A 16,968-nucleotide genomic window follows, 5' to 3' on the forward strand; every position below is an offset into this window, starting at 1 on the left:
AGAGCACTGAAACAGATTTCCCAGAGGGGTTATAGAGTCTCCTTCTCTGGAGATATTCAAAACCCACCTGGGTGCCATCTTGTGCAAGGTGCTCTAGGTGATCCTGCTTGGCAGGGGGGTTGGACTAGATGATCTTTAGAGGTCTCTTCCAACCTTGGCCATTCTGTGAATGCAGGTAAGTGAAAAACTGTAAAAAGTCTGTGGAAAAGCTTTAATGGTGCTGTTCAGTCAGAATCAATAAAAACTATACTGTTGTTGCCTTTTACTTAACTGCCTTTATGTATTTCTGAAGGAACTCAATTTTACTATGTTTTACAAAGCACTGAGCTATCAGAAGTTAAACAGTCTTACCTGCTCAGATGAGGCCCCAAACTGGAAGATATTATTAACATGTCTTAAGTAAATACAGCCTGCTAACAAATTATTTCCTTTTCTGATGCTTAGTATGCACTTTGTGTATTTGAATTAGTTTCTTATTCATAGTTAATAGAACACGTTTTGTTTAGCTACCAGCTTTGTTATATATTGTTAGTTAATGAAATTCCTGCAACTATCCTGGTACCTTTCCCAGTGTAGCACGCCTCTTTTGTACACAGTATTTATCTTTTGACGAAAAATTCTCCAGTTCTTTTAAAACACAAGAGAACAAAATAATTCCTCCCTGTCACTTAAAAGGGCAATGCCAAAATATTTCCATTATGGTAATTCAGTGTTTTCTGGGAATGGACTTTAAAAGTATAATTTCTGGTTTTCAGTTACAGTGAGAAAATAAATCTGCAGCTGAAAAAGAAATGGATGGAGCAAAACAGTTTAAAAAAAAAAAGTTGCCAACATCTGTATTACTTTCTGTACTGGCACACTCACAGGCAAACTGGCCACCTAGAAACAAATGCTTCAGTAACTGATCAACTGGAAAAGCTCACTTTACTGATGATGACTTTGGCATTGACTCTTGTATGTTCAGACTCTTCATTTAGATAAAGTATCTTACCACAGAAGCTTCTGCATCATATTTTAGGAAGGTTCTTTACCATATCTTCATAAGCATATGGTACTGCACAGGAGTAACAACTCAGTCCTCTGCTCCCACCTCTCAAGTAACACGCCGAATGATTTCAGTTTAGTTGGGCAGCAGCAGGAGAATACTTATGTAAATCTCCAGAAGTTTCACTGAAAGCCCATTACTAACACTCAAGTTTCAAGTTTCTAAAAGCGAGTGGGCCAATATTGATGATAGATAAATGAGATTAATCAAAGCAGTCATGATTAAATATGATTCTCAAGTGAAGTTTGCTGTTAGGTTTTGCAGGTGCTCTCCTGGGAATAGAAACATTAAATGCAACCCCATAATAACCTGGTTTCATAAATTTCTCTCATGATTAATATGAAGTAGTAACTTTTTTTTTTTTATCTGAGAATAAAAAGTCTTTTTTTACAATGAGGATTGTCGAGAACTGGCACAGGTTGCCCTGAAAGATTGTGGAGTGTCCATCCAGGAAGATATTCAAAACCTAGCTGGGCACAGCTCCAGGCGACCTGCTAAAGCTTTAAGCAGGGTCTTGGACTGGAGATCTCTGGAGGACTTTGCCAGACACAGCTTTTCTGTTTCTATGATTAATTGGACTCAGCAAAAGTACATTTACTTATGTAGTCTGAGAGTTATGGTTTCTAGATCTGTAATGTAATGTGCAATAATTCCTATGCATAAATCACCAAAATTTCTGGTTTAAATGCTTGTACATTGTCTTCAGCTTCTCTTTGCATGTAAGCAATAGATTGGAAACTCCCATACTAAAGGCAGAATAAAATGTGGCCTCAATATAAGTGTTTTCTAAAAATACTACAGTGAAATATATTTCTATATTCTTTTTAAAGATGTGATTTGAATGACTTTATCAAATACAGAATGTTGAAAAATTCATATAAACAGAGCTGGCCAATCCTCTTTCCATCATTTATCAGCAGTCCTGGCTATTAGGGGAGGTCCCAGTCGACTGGGGGCTAGCAAACCTGATGCCCATCTACAAGAAGGGCTGGAAGGTAGACCTGGGGAACTATAGGCCTGTCAGCTTAACCTCAGTGCCAGGGAAGCTCATGGAGCAGATTATTTTGAGTGTCATCACACAGCACTTGCAGGACAACCAGGCAATCAGGCCCAGTCAGCATGGGTTTATGAAAGGCAGGTCCTGCTTGGCGAACCGGATCTCCTTTTTTGACAAAGTGACGCACTTAGTGGATGAGGGAAAGGCTGTGGATGTGGTCTACCTTGATTTCAGTAAGGCTTTTGACACCATTTTCCGCAGCATTCTCCTCAAGAAACTGTCTGCTCTTGGCTTGGACTGGTGCACGCTTCATTGGGTTAGAAACTGGCTGGGTAGCTGGGTCCAAAGAGTCGTGGTGAATGGAGTTAAATCCAGTTGGAGGCAGGTCATTAGTGGGGTCCCCCAGGGCTCAGTACTAGGGCCAGTTCTCTTTAATATCTTTATCAATGATCTGGATGAGGGGATTGAGTGCACCCCCAGTAAGTATGTAGATGACACCGAGTTAGGTGCATGTGTCGATCTGCTTGAGGGTAGGAAGGCTCTGCAGGAGGATCTGGAAAGGCTGCACCGATGGGCTGAGGTCAACTGTATGAAGTTCAACAAGGCCAAGTGCCGGGTCCTGCACCTGTGGCACAACAACCTCAAGAAGTGCTACAGGCTGGGAGATGAGTGGTTAGAAAGCTTCCTGGCAGAGAAGGACCTGGGAGTATTGGCTGATAGTCGGCTGAATATGAGCCAGCAGTGTGCTCAGGTGGCCAAGAAGGCCAGCAGCATCCTGGCTTCTATCAGAAACAGTGTGGTAAGCAGGGCTAAGGAAGTGGTTGTCCCCCTGTACTCGGCTCTGGTGAGGCTGCACCTCAAGTCCTGTGTTCAGTTTTGGGCCCCTCGCTTCTAGGACATTGAGGTGCTTGAGTGAGTCCAGACAAGGGCAATGAAGCTGGTGAGAGGTCTGGAGAACGAGTCTTACAAGGAGCGTCTGGGAGAGCTGGGGTTGTTCAGCCTGGAGAAGAGGAGGCTCAGGGGCGACCTTGTCACACTCTACAGGTACCTTAAAGGAGGCTGTAGCGAGGTGGGGGTTGGTCTATTCTCCCACGTGCCTGGTGATAGGATGAGGGGGAATGGGCTAAAGTTGTGCCAGGGGAGATTTAGGTTGGATATTAGGAAGAACTTCTTTACCGAAAGGGTTGTTAGGCATTGGGATGGGCTGCCCAGGGAAGTGGTTGAGTCACCATCCCTGGGAGTCTTTAAAAGACATTTAGATGTAGAGCTTACTGACATGATTTAGTGGAGGACTTGTTGTGTTAGGTCAGAGATTGGACTAGGTGATCTTAGAGGTCTCTTCCAACCTAGATGCTTCTGTAATTCTTCCAAAGTCATTCACAGATCTCACTGCTGTTTTTGTTATATATTATTTTAAAAAACAATAGCTTAGAATTGGTAAATCTAATTTCTGTTTGATATGTTTAAAATTTTACTTTGCTTTGAAATTGAAGAGGTCCTCATCAGCTCCTTACAGCCACTTTCCTTTCTTTGTGTGCCCAAAGCCTCTCCCTACCCACCAGCCCAAGGAGCATCTGCTCTCCAGCTTCTCCTCAGGCCACACACCCTGCACCTGCCCATGGTGTGCCTGGCTCTTCCTCACCACCTTCCACCAGCTTTTACAGCCTCTTTCACCACAAGCCTGTGCTGGCTGTGGGCCAAAGCAGGGCTCCCTGTGCCAGGAGCTCTCCCATGCTGCATGTGCAACCACAGCTCCCCTGCAAGAAAGCTGAGGCAAGGCCCACAGGTTTTGGAATGCTTTAAGATGATCTGTATCAGTGGGTGGGTATTAATGTTTTTCAGCAAAATCAGCAAGTAAATATTGTACCTTCTGTTCAATTCAAAATTAAAATCTCCTGTTCTGTCTACCTGGATTACCTCCTGGCTATGCTAATTCTTAGTTACAGAGATAAAGCATGTCTCTAATTGCCTCCCTGCCTTGCTCCCTGTGAAATATACCAGGTACTTTCTTTCCCTATTTTTATTTTGTAGCCTGGAATGTAAGATTATTTTTTGTTTTCATAAATGTTTGATACTACCCACTCTTATCCTGATCTCCGTTGGTATCAGGCCCTTATGATTTAATTTTCAAGTTGAGCAGGACAGACTGGACCAAAAGAACCTAAACCTTCCAAAATTAACATGGTACCACTGAAGAAGTGGTTAATGTAATGGCCTGGCAATGGCAGGATATTAAACTAAAAATATAGAGAGAGGTGTTAGGGGTCTTCTGACCTAATTTCATGTTGTCTTGTTAAGGGCATACAGAAGTGAAATGGTGTACTGTCACAAACACCCCTGCTTGTGCTGTTTGCAGCGAGGTCAGGAGCATTGTTTTGCATTTAAAGATTTCATGGGCACTGAAGACAAAGGAAAAATACTAGCTTCAGCCTCCTTATTGGCTCATAGGGTAGCTGCTGTGAAGGTATGGAGTTTGCATGTGTGATGAAAGCAGTCTGTGCGGGTGCATTCGGTTAATACCATTTGTTTGTAAAAAAGACAAGTGTCTGCATCCATGGTTGTATTTTTTTCATAGAAGGTAACTTCTAGAGTAGCCAAGTCAGTTCATGAGATCAGCATTCATGTACTACAGAGCTAGTTTGTTTTTTCTTAAAGTGGAATCCTTCATTTCAGATTCCCACAAAACATCTGTAAAGCAGAAAATGCTGTTTGTCCTAATTAAATGTGACAACCAAATCCTTCTTGGATACCATGTAAATCTTCCACAACCACTTTGAGGAGTGAAGGCCATTGCTGTCAGTTGATAGAAGCATCTTGAGATTGTCTGTCACATGCTTAAAATCAGCTGAGTGAACCTATTCAAGGGCACCACTTGAAGTATCACACTGACCTTATCGCTCATTTCCATGTCTGGGTCCTGGAATGGGAAATGCAGGACTAATGCACAAATTGCCACATACAATTTCAGACACCTGCTATGGTCTCAGCACAGTTCTTGTCATCCTGATTTTGTCATATAGCTGGAATTACTGCAGGCACATTACACAAGTGCTATTACTTACACTTTCTCCTCACCTCACTGACTGTATGTTCCTGCTCCAATCAACTGCTGTTTATACAACAGCCTGAGGTTGTTCTGTTGTCTGCCAGCTTACCTCTTAGTAAGTGTCAGTCAGGAACACCTTTGCTAAAAAGGCGATGTGAGATATGCCAAGCTCTCTCAAGATAGGTTTGCACGTGCTCCAAGTTTATCAGTGAACTTTCAGTATATGAAAGTCCAGGAAAGGGAAGTTGTCACTAATGTAAACCAAGATCTTTATAAGAGGGACTGAAGATCTTGTGTTATAATCTTATCAACAAGTACTAATATCTGAAGGGAGGGCGTTAAGAGGATGGGGCCGGACTTTTTTCAGTAGTGCCCAGCAACAGGACAAGAGGCAATGGGCACAGACTGAAACACAGGAAGTAGTGGTTGAATATGAGAAAACATTTATTTACTGTAAGGGTGACAGAATGCTGGCACAGGTTGCCCAGAGAGGTTATGGAGTCTCCTCCTTTGGAGTTATTCAAAACTCACCTGGACAAGATCCAGGGCCATGTGTGCTAGGTGACCCTGCTTGGCAGAAGGGTTGGACCAGGTGTTCTCCAGAGATCCCTCCCAACCTCAAGAATTCTGTGATTCTGCTGGAGAACAGCTGTCTCTTTAAATGGAGGCAATTGACCTAGGATGATCCTGGTCTCCCTGTGTTCACAAGGCAATACTTTGTCTTTCTAAATTTCTGATTTCAGAAAGTCTCACAACAAAATTGCAAAAACTTCTGTATTATTTGGACAAACAAAGGCCTTCAGTGCAAGAGCAGTAGCAAATTCAAACCTATTGTGCTATAAAAAGTGGAAATGCTGTAAGTTGTAATAAGAGAGCATGTCACAGAGAATCACTTTCAGTTGATCTGTTGAAGAAGCAAAACAAAAGCAAACTGGGCAGCTGAGTATAAGAATATTTTTAAAGGATTCTAAGCAGAGGACTCACAAGACAAAGACAATGCATTTAAACTGTAATCAGAATCATTACTCATGCAAGCAACTTGAACAATATCACAGCATAAAACAACAAAATAACTGGAAACAACAGTTATCCATTCTTTAAGGGGTGTCAATGAACAGGCAATGAATTTGTGTTAGAGAAATCCAGATAATGCCTTCTCTGTTATATTTTATTTCAGAAATCTAATTTCATTTTAACGCCCACAAGAATTTAACGTGTCATTTTAAGCAACATAATATTTGAACTTGATTTTAAACTACTGGTCCAGATTTTCTGTTGTAGTATTCAGGCAATGGAGCTATGATGAATCATGCCATACAAGGATCTGCTGTCGGCATTTTAATGTCACTGTGTTTTGATCTTTCTTTCTTTTGATGCTTGGAACTTTTTAATACTTCTGTTGAATAAGCATTATTTTGTGAGTATTTTTGTTACTAGATTTGTTCTGCTTAAGCTCTGTCTTTCCCTTTCAAGTGAGTATGTTAAAGCTATTTTAAAATATCAAAAAGTTATTTTAATTATAAGCTGCTGTCATTTTTTGTTGTTTGAAATAGATTGAAATCTTCTGATGTATAACTCTTTCTGCCTGTGCCCAGAAGCTCTTTTGATTCCATTCATGCATATCAAAAGATTTCAACCTATGTTAAGTGTTTCACATACAAACTAAAACAAATATAAACTCAGAGGAATATATGGATAGGTAGCATTGCTCGTTCTTACTTTCAGTTCAGCTCCTGTTTTTTTCTTTGTGTGTTGCGCATGGTGCATGTCCAAATTTTGAAGACTCCAGGATGGAAACTGGATTGCTTATACATAATTGCTAACAATTATTATATATAATATAGATACATCCACTCATTTTTCTCAGAAATATCTGACTAGCAATTAATTTTTCTGTTGTCTATTGTCATGCTGTGCTGATTTTATTTGTTTCAATGTATTTGCAGGCTCTATCTTTAAAATACCACGGTGCATCTTTGAGATTTTAGCACTAAAACTGTGATTATAATAATTATGCCTTCATCAGGGATAACAGCTGTACAGTCTCTAGGAGAAACTAGCTGAAATTGCACTAAATAACACAGAAAACTTATCTGAAGCTTCAGTTCTGGGGCCGTAAGCTAACCTGAGATGTGAGCAGGGTTTTAGAATCCAGCTTCCCTGCCAAGTTTAGAGCTGCTGTTATAGTCCAGTGTCAGTCTTTGCAGGGCAGCCCTTCTTCAAGCAAATGAGTCAGGTGGGAGCCTCCCCCTTTGCTGTGCTGGCAGCAGTGCGGGGCGTGGGGAAGATCACTCCACCCTCATTACTAGCAAAAGGAAAGCTTCATTTTCACAGTGCTAGAGATCAGGGAAGGATTCAAGCAAATGTTTTGTTTTTCCCCACAGGGTAGGGATGATCTGAGGGATATCTGCTCCAATCACTGCTGTTGGCCGGTACAGAAGGAGGGAACCTGCAGCTGGCTTTATTAGAGAAGAAGACAGTATCAGCGGTAGCTGGAGAGGGGCAGGAGACTACCAGCAGAGAGGGGTAGAAGGCTCTCTAATAGATTCTCTTGCTTATCCCTGTTCCCACATGCACTGCACAGTACTAAGCCTTCCTCTGACCAAAACTTTGTTTCCTGGATTATTACCAGAAAGCGGAAACATGGAGAGTTTTTTTACATTTCTGTTGGAGACAGACAATTTCTCCTTTTAATCCTGAACTTTATTTACAGATTAGAAACTCCAATATTCTCCAATATTATTTTCACTAGTGAGAGAAAAAAATGGATGCATTCAGAGCACTTGGAAATGAGTCGCTGTTGTCTGGTTTCTCTGGTCCTGGCAGATGGGATCCCTTTCGTCGTCCCTTGGATTCCATCCAGCCCTGGCACTTCAGGCTTCTGGCAGCAGTAATGCTGGTGGTGACCTCCCTATCGCTTGCTGAGAACCTGGCTGTGATCCTGGTAACTTTTAAGTTCAAGCAGTTGAGACAACCTGTCAATTATGTTATAGTCAATTTATCTGTGGCTGATTTTCTGGTCTCATTGACTGGTGGCACCATCAGCTTTTTAGCCAATCTAAAAGGTTATTTTTATATGGGATACTGGGCTTGTGTACTGGAAGGATTTGCGGTCACATTTTTTGGTAAGCTTGATTTTGTTGGTAGTTATACATTTTTTCTTTGAACTTCCTTTAATGTATTCTACTAACTCTCCTGCAGCTTCCTGAGCCTCTGACTTTGCATGCCATTGAATGCATTGGATCTTTCCCCAGTTACGTATGTTCTGTGGTGTACCTCATGCATGAGTGAATAACATGCAGCACTTTTGCTGTCATATATCAGTGGCTTGTTGCTTCTGTACTGTTTACTGAATATGTTTAATATAATGAGAAAAAACTTGCTTATAGAATAGCAGGATTGTGGGTAAAACTGGGAGAAAAAAAAAATCACGATGTGCAACTATTTTCAAAGTTTGTGTCTAGGTGTGTGTATGTGGTTAAATGAGAGAGAGAACAAATAGCTGTTCTAAAACTGTGGAAAATATTAGGGCACTGAAACATCTTATGTTAGCTGTCGTCCAGTGGTTCTGAGGAACTATGACATGCCTGTAACTGTCACCCCGTGCACCTGAATCTTTCTGTGATTGTTTATCTTGTCTTTGTTTTGCTGACTACATAAAATGTATTACTTTAATTTACTTTAAATTACTTTACTAGAGTACTTTACTCTAGAAGGGAAAATTGTCACCAGTTCACTGTGTAAATATACCTCTGCAGAGTAAATATGAAAACAGTTTTAAAATTGAACATCTAATTACTTGAACATATAAATTAATTCCTGCCTCCTACAGAGCTTCTGTATCTCTGCCAAGTGATATTTTGGTTCTGTTTTAGAAGCTGCATAGTGAAGCCAGCCTTTTAACTCAGTCACTTCTCTGAATCAAAACACATTGCTGGTCTTCAACCTGAAGAGGAATCCCACTGTTGCTCTCAGGTTGATTAAACTACACAGAAGGAATATGTGTGAGGGACAATGGTTTTCTACCAGTTTGTGGCACGGAAGGCGTGTCTCATGGAGTTAAGGTCAGGCTGTTTCAAGATGTTGGTGAACAACCAGGTGGTCTTTAATAAAGTGATACCTTAATGTGGTGGGCAGCTGTCTGTAGGCTAGAGTTCTACAACAGTCTCAAATATGACATTTCTTGCAAAGATAGTGTTTTGAGGATCTATCTTCATTTGTTAAATTGGAAGTTATATGTAATTTGCAGCTTTTCAGAGTAGAACAGAATAAAAAAGTCATTGTGAGATAAAAAGGTCCAATTATTTGCTTGGGTTCGTAGTCATTATTACTGACAAACTAGACAAGTATGGAAATCTTGTGTTCTTAATAAAATATTAGAATAATGCACATGAATTGCACATCCTTTGAAAACTTGGATTGATGAAAAATGTTCCTGATATGGTGGGTGGTCAAATGCTGCAACAGGTTACAAAGAACTGTTGGAGTCTCCACAGCAAAGAAGCTGTGCAGTCTCCATCTGTGGAGATGTTCAAAACCTAACTGGACGTAGTCCTGGATGACCTGTTCTATGGATTTGGCTTACGGTGTGTAGGGCTGGACTAGGTGACCTCCAACATAAATGATTCTGTGACTCTGTGATGGTGGGATAGTGTTTGATTTTCAGTGAATCTATCTGATTTTTTTATGCTGACTGTGTTTTCCCACTGTAGGTATTGTTGCTCTCTGGTCTCTTGCGCTTTTGGCTTTTGAGCGGTACATAGTGATCTGCCGCCCACTGGGAAATATGCGCTTGAAGGGGAAGCATGCTGCCTTAGGTATTGCCTTTGTGTGGACCTTTTCCTTCATTTGGACCATCCCACCAACTATGGGTTGGAGCAGCTACACCACCAGTAAGATTGGAACTACTTGCGAGCCTAACTGGTAAGGCCATCCTTGCAGAGTATTGTGAAGAAATTACACTTACAGCTCATGACTTCTCCAAAGCAGGAGTTTAAAGGAAAGGCTTGAAGATGATGGACTTACAGGCAAAACTAGAGGTAGACAAAGCTATAACAAAACCAAGAAAAAATTGCCAAGAACAGGTTAAAAAAATGTGTGTGTGTGTGTGTATAATTTTCTAAAAGGAGAAGCTTTTGTATCTAATGAAGATAACTGTCCCATACCTTACGGTTTTTGTCTGGATTCAACGAGGACTAAAATATTTTTAGAAGTCTGGACAAGGCCCTGTGCAACCTGTTCTACCCCCATAGTTGACATCACATTGAGCAGGAGGTTGGATTACATGTACCTTCCCACCTGGACAGACCCACAATTCTATAGTTCTGTGTCTGTGATCCTACAAAGTAAACGTTTCCTAGCCCAGTGCTAGGGAGATGGCCCAGGGCTCCATCTGGTGATTTGACTAGAGCTATACAGGGGGGTTTTGATTAAAAACAGTTAACAAAAATATTAGTGACACCTTTAAAGAGCAAAATGAACTCTTCAAGAATATTAATCAGAACACATTAGTAATACATACACGACGTATTCTGTGTTTTATACAGGTATTCAGGAGCTTATACTGATCATACCTACATTATTGCATTTTTCACCACCTGTTTTATAGTGCCTTTATTGGTAATTTTGGTATCCTATGGAAAACTGATGCAGAAGCTAAGAAAGGTAAGAAGAAGCACTAATAAGTAGAACTGTGAAATGTGTATGTATGTAATCATTTGGAATTTTTGTGTTCAAATTTCCATAATGATCAGATGTCAGATTTCCAGACAGCAAATACGCTCACTTGTCAAGCTTTGTTAAATAATTATAATTACAAACAGAAATCTATGCTATAGTTAGAAATGATTTTTCAGTGTCCAAGTTTTATCACTTATGTCTCATTAGCCTAACATTGTTAGAAAAAATGCCAGCCTCATAAATAAAGAAGCTGGATGAGCCAGTATTGGTTTATTTACAATTGCAATTCAGTTCAGTGGCAGTTTTTCAGATTCAAACCAGACAATTCAGAATGTAGCTTAAAACGTCTGCATTTGTAAGTTGGTGTTGTCAGATACCTCCAGTTGCTCATTCCGTCAGTCATTGTATTCTGTATTTTGGCATTCTAAATAGAGGCCTATTATCTCTAATTCGACTAAAATCATTAGGATTCCCTTTCTCACAGGTGGAATTTGTCTGTATATCTGCACTGCCTTGAGGTGTGTTGCTGCAGCACCCATGAAAATATTTGAGATAAATCAACATGTGTGAGGCTGGACAGCAAATCTGGGCCATCACTTCACTTCTCATGGTTGGCTAAATCTAGCTTGGGTGTGCCTGTACAGGCTACAGTCATGCTGGACTGCAACTGTGTTTTTGTACAAAGATGGTCCTAGCATTTTTTTCTGTTATTTTGACAATAAAAATATAAAGATATGTAAACAAATGAAAATTGAATAATCACAAGATAGAGTAATTCACATCCCTTAGCACTCATACTGACACTCTGTGGTCCAGTAACAGCATTCTTATGTGCTATCATACTTGACAAGAACAGATCTTCCCTTATAGCATGGCAGATTATAAAACTTCCCCCACATTTGCTGCATGAAGGCCTTGCTTATTTTCTGGAATTTTCTGTCTTTTCTTTAAAGGTGTCAGATACTCAATGCAGGCTGGGAACTACCAGGAAACCTGAAAGACAAGTGACTAGAATGGTTGTTGTTATGATCATTGCGTTTCTAATCTGCTGGATGCCATATGCTGCCTTTTCTATCCTAGTCACTGCATATCCTTCCATTGAATTGGATCCTCGTCTGGCAGCAATTCCAGCTTTCTTTTCCAAAACAGCTACTGTTTATAATCCAATTATTTATGTCTTTATGAACAAACAGGTACTGTATGCTTTCAGAGTGTCTTTAAAACTCATATTTTCATATGTAGACTTGCTTTATAATGAATTATTTCTATCTACTTGTTAGTTAACCAGCAATACAATAACTAGCATTTAGAATTTAAAAAAATAAAATGAAAAAAATCACTATGTCTACTTACTGGAGCATAGCATAAACCTCAGAGCATTATTACAATATGAATGTTAATAATAATTAGGTTTAACTATTAGAAAGGGAAATCAGCCCTTAGTGAATGTCAGTTATTTCATACAGTTTTCTGTATGAAAAGTCTATTTTCAAGACTGTCCCATGATATTTCTATTCTTTAGGAATGCAATACCAGTGAATTGCTTTTGAGGTAGGGTGCTCATGGATATGAACAAAATGGAAAGAGAACATCTTTGAATAGCTGTGTATTAGTGCATGAAAGCAACTCATGAACTCCGAGAAATGAGCAATTCTCTTCAGCAAGATGTGGCTAGGAACAAGCATGAGAAGAAAATTATTTCTTAGAATGAGGCTTACTAGTAGTTTGGGCCTTTTTTAGAATGTCATTGTTTCTCACTTTGAGAGTTCTTCGTGGTGTCACAAGCATATATATTTAATGGGGCTATTTCTGTATGTGCCCAACTGATTAATAAGATAATTTCCAAGAGTTCTAGTTAAGACACAAACTGCTTTATAGAAATATTTTTTAATTTCTTGTGTTTTGATTGATCTCCTTTGTTTCAACCTTCTAGTTCAGGAGGTGTCTGGTTGAGATGTTCAGCTGCAGTGCCATAGAGACTGCTGAGTCCAACATGAACCCGACTTCAGAGAGAGCAATGCTAACCCAGGACAAAAGAGGCAGTGAGTTGTCTATCATGGCAGTATGTAGCACCGTTTCTAAGAGGAAAACTGGAGATGAACACACAAATTGCCCTTCTTTTGCTCAGTTGGCAGCTTCAGAAAACAAAATCTGGCCCATGTAGGGAGTGAGATGTGATCATTAATGTAGTACTACTATATCATGTTTCCTTGTTACCATCACTTCATATAAAAAATGTCATGGCGGACATTATGCTCAGTTCTGTGGACACTGGCTTTGAGATTCTGAGCTCCTGAGTGAATGCAAGAGCTTCTTGGCTCTGCAGTTGCAATCAAACGCCCAGCCAAAACGTTAGTCCCTTCCTCTATTGTGTTAGTCCTCTATTATCCACTGCCTGCTTGCCCCTGGTAATAAAACTAGAGAAGCCCAATATTTTCATGCAGGCATGTGGCATAATAAGGATAAGAGTGTTTTACACTGACGACTGTGTAAAACACGACTGTGGCAGAAACATGAAGTGGTACAGGGCTTCAACATGTTAATGGAAAATGAATAATATTTAGCATACAACTGACTCAAGTTCAACCAAGTGGCGGTTCAGAGAGAGGCAGGCCTGTGTGTTTTTTGGTTTGTTTCAGAATTTTTACTTAAAACAGACAAACAAAAAGCCTAAGGCTTCTGCACTTATGTCTGTCCGTGGTGAAAACGTCATCTGCAGCAAGTCAGGTGAGCTGTTAAGACTTCCAAGGACTAACTTATTAAAAAAAATTCCCATCAAGAGTCATTCATATCCTCCTTCTTCATTCCCTCTTTGTCAGGAAAACTTCTGTGCCCATAGCAACTTCTGAAATCAACTCAACTTTAGCAGAGAAGGTAGGGTATAGAAAACTGTGCAGAAATACTGAAGAAAGGGTCAGTAGCACTACTTGAGTTCTGAAGCTGAGCTTTGTAATACAGAAGTTTTTTACTGTATGTCCTTGCAACGTGCAGAGCTAAGGTCTATCATATTCTTGAGATCATGTAGCTCCAGGAGACAACTATTATTTCTGTTTTTTAATCATAGAATGGTTTGAGTTGGAAAGGACCCTTAAAGATTATCTAGTTCAACCCCCTGCCTGGGCAGGGACATCTCTCACTAGACCAGGTTGCTCAAAGCCCCATCCAACCTGAACTCAAACACTTCTAGGGATGGGGCGGGGCATCCACAGCTTCTCTTGGCAACCTGTTTCAGTACCTCACTACCCTAGTAGTGCTCCACAGTGAGGATATTCTTCCTTGTATCTAATCTAAATCTATCCTCTTGCAGTTTAAAACCATTGCCCCTAGTCCTATCACTATAGGCACTTGTAAAATGTTTCCCTCCATTTTCTTATAAGCCTCCTTTAAGTATTGCAAGGCTGCGATAAGGCCATCCTGGAACCTTCTCTTTTCTAGGTCTAACACTTCCATGTTTCTCAGCCTTAAAGAAAAAGCTTTGTGCACAAACAAAGCAAAAGAAGGAATTCATTTACTACGTCCCATTGGCAGGCAGGTGTTCAGCCATCTACAGGAAAGCAATGCCCATCACATATAACAATTTATTAGGAAGACAAACACCAAAGACAAATGCACCTCACCCCCGCTAAGACCCCATTGTTCCTTCTTTACCCCAGTTTTCTTGTTCTTCATGAAGCCATGTAGTTTGGGATATCCCTTTGGACAGTTGGGGGCAGCTGTCCTGGCTCTGTCCCCTCCCTGCTCCTTGTGCACCCCCAGCCTCCTCACTGGCAGAGCGGTGGGAGAAGCTGAAATGTCTGTGACTTACTGCTGGCACTGTTCAGGAACAGCCAACCTATCAATGTGTTATCAACATTATTTTCACCACAAATCCAAAACATATCATCATACAAGCCTCTACAAAACAAAAACAAAACACTATCCCAGCCAAAACAAGGACACTTAACAATTACAATTTCAGGAAATTAGTGTCCGGAGTATACAAAAAATATGCATCTTCTGGGCCATGTTACATCAGAGCATTGTGGATGGCTGTGTTTCCCTTCACGTTTTTGCTTTTCTCTCACTTCTGAGCTAGAGTATGTCTCAGAAAACATAATCAGTGTTCTAGCTGAACAGGAAACTTGTAGCAGTCAATCACACCATGTTGCCGTTCTTCTCTTAGGAGCAGTTGCATCTGTGTCCCAGCAGTCCTTAAATTTCTGCTTCTGTACATCACTTCCTCAGCACTTTTAATTGAGCTACTGATCCTGACATAAGTTGTTAACTTGTTCTTTCACCTTTTAGGTCAAAAGCAGGGACCACAACAAAAATATACTTTCCATAAACAGTGGAAAAGAACAGAAATTGCCTGCTTTCCATGTTTGTGTGCCATCTCATATATTTAACTCATACAATGATATGGTTCAATACACAAAACTTTAGCTGAACATCACTTACATGCAAAAGCAAACCTGGTTATGCATGTAATAAAGACCTTTTTTGGTGAACATTGTATGAAATGTTACTAAAATCTGGTATCTCAGATTCTGAATTGTATATAAGTTCTAAGCTTACCTGAATGCAGTTTAGAAGAAAAGGCAATGGCTGACTACATTTAAATGCTTTACCGTGGGAAACCATTATTTCTAGGTAAGACGTTAATATACTGCCAGTAGAAGCAGCTGTTGTTTCCATGGTGATATAGAGTCTCTACAATAGCTACACACTGTACAGGCCTTAACAATAGAAATGTGATACAGAATCAGTCATCTGATGTTTTCATTTCAAAAGTTAAAAGTTCTTTACACATAATAAATGTGTTTTGTTTCTATTTAATTTTTTCTTCTCTTTATTTTATGAAGTTATGGTTTGAAAAACAGAAGTACCCTGAAAAGGAATGAGAGGCTACCTGAGATATGTGGGTCAGACCTAGTCTCAGAGCAGTACCCTCTTCAGTTTGAAGTCAAAAAACACTCATGAAGTAGATGGGGATGTTGGGGATCAGGGAAAGGTAAAACGGATACACAGTACAATAAATAAATAAATAAATAAATGATAATGTCCTTAAACCCTGTTATCTTGCAAAGGCTGACCTCTTTATGATTCCCATGCTCAAGAGGTGACGAAGCTGGAACGCTTTGTTGGGGGAAGAGGGACAGGCATAGGCAGTGTGGCCCTGCATCCACTCTGGCCCTGGCAAGCTCACATGGTTTGCTTGGCTGCTCTTTCCTGCTTGTGGCCCCTTGAAGCATTCACAATGATGGATGTGCAGAATAACCTAGCCCCCATCTCCCTGCACAGCCCAAGATTTCTGGTGCATTTTGCTTTAGCTCTGTGAAAGCAATCAATTTTAACATTGAAGCAGTAATGACACTAGTATGTGGGAGACAGTATGAGCCAGCCTGCTCATATGGATGTGTTTCAGGAGCCCACTGTGTGCAACCTACTGCTTCTGAAGGCACATATTGGATTTACATGGCAAGGGTTTTGTAGCAGAGTGGCTGCAGGGGTGGGCTCTGTGAGAAGAGCCCATCAGCTGCGCCATGTCAGATAAGAGCCATCTCCAAAAGGGACCTGCTGCTGGCAGAGCCAAGCCAATAAGTGCCATTGGATGCACCTCTGGGACAGCGTAGTTAAGAAAGGGAAAAACTTATTGCACAACAACAGCTGGGACAGAGAAAGGAAAGAAAATTATAGAGACAAACAATCCCACAGACGCCAAGGTCAATGAAGAAAGAGGTTAGGAAGAGCTCCAGGTGCTGGAGCAGATGTTACCCTTCAGCCTATGGAAAGGTCCACCGTGGAGCAGGCTGTCCACCTGTCCACCCATGGCTCAAGGGGTGCCACAGCAATGCAGATCTCCATGCTGCAAGCCACGGAGGAGCCCACATAGGAGCCGGGGGGGGGGGGAGGAAAAACGGGGGGGAGAGTGGGGGGGGAGGGTTCCACCTGTGGGGGACCAGTGCTGGAGCAGTTTGCTGGAGATGGACTCCATGGTATGGAGCCATGTGGAAGCAGTTCTCGAAGAGCTGCAGCCTGTGGGCTTTTCAGATTCAGAGACCTTAACTTCATTTTATAATGGTTGGATCTAAAGAGGTGTGTTGCTCTACAAAATACATCAATTACATGAAATACATCTACAAAATACATCAAGAGCTGCATGTATGAGAATTCAGTTCAAGGCCGCTATGGGCTTTGCATTCATCTCATAAAATTTCATGA

General features: G+C 40.7%; 1 protein-coding gene across 1 annotated transcript; it reads left to right on the top strand.

Annotated features, from left to right (window-relative positions):
• Positions 1 to 7,383: 7,383 nt before the first annotated feature.
• LOC101789661 (vertebrate ancient opsin) lies at positions 7,384 to 15,577 on the top strand. Its single transcript, XM_021272529.4, has 5 exons — positions 7,384 to 8,213; positions 9,801 to 10,011; positions 10,635 to 10,752; positions 11,721 to 11,960; positions 12,701 to 15,577. The coding sequence occupies exons 1-5, from the start codon at positions 7,853 to 7,855 to the stop codon at positions 12,929 to 12,931; spliced, it is 1,161 nt and encodes a 386-aa protein (XP_021128204.2). The 5' UTR covers positions 7,384 to 7,852; the 3' UTR covers positions 12,932 to 15,577.
• Positions 15,578 to 16,968: the final 1,391 nt, after the last annotated feature.

Source organism: Anas platyrhynchos, chromosome 6 (genome assembly GCF_047663525.1).
Source record: "Anas platyrhynchos isolate ZD024472 breed Pekin duck chromosome 6, IASCAAS_PekinDuck_T2T, whole genome shotgun sequence".
Taxonomy (NCBI): domain Eukaryota; kingdom Metazoa; phylum Chordata; class Aves; order Anseriformes; family Anatidae; genus Anas; species Anas platyrhynchos.

Coding starts and splice junctions, on each gene's coding strand:
- LOC101789661 (XM_021272529.4), top strand. CDS start 7,853: ATGGATGCATTCAGAGCACTTGGAAATGAGTCGCTGTTGTCTGGTTTC. Junction 8,214..9,800: donor ATTTGCGGTCACATTTTTTG/GTAAGCTTGATT, acceptor TTCCCACTGTAG/GTATTGTTGCTCTCTGGTCT. Junction 10,753..11,720: donor TGATGCAGAAGCTAAGAAAG/GTAAGAAGAAGC, acceptor TTTTCTTTAAAG/GTGTCAGATACTCAATGCAG.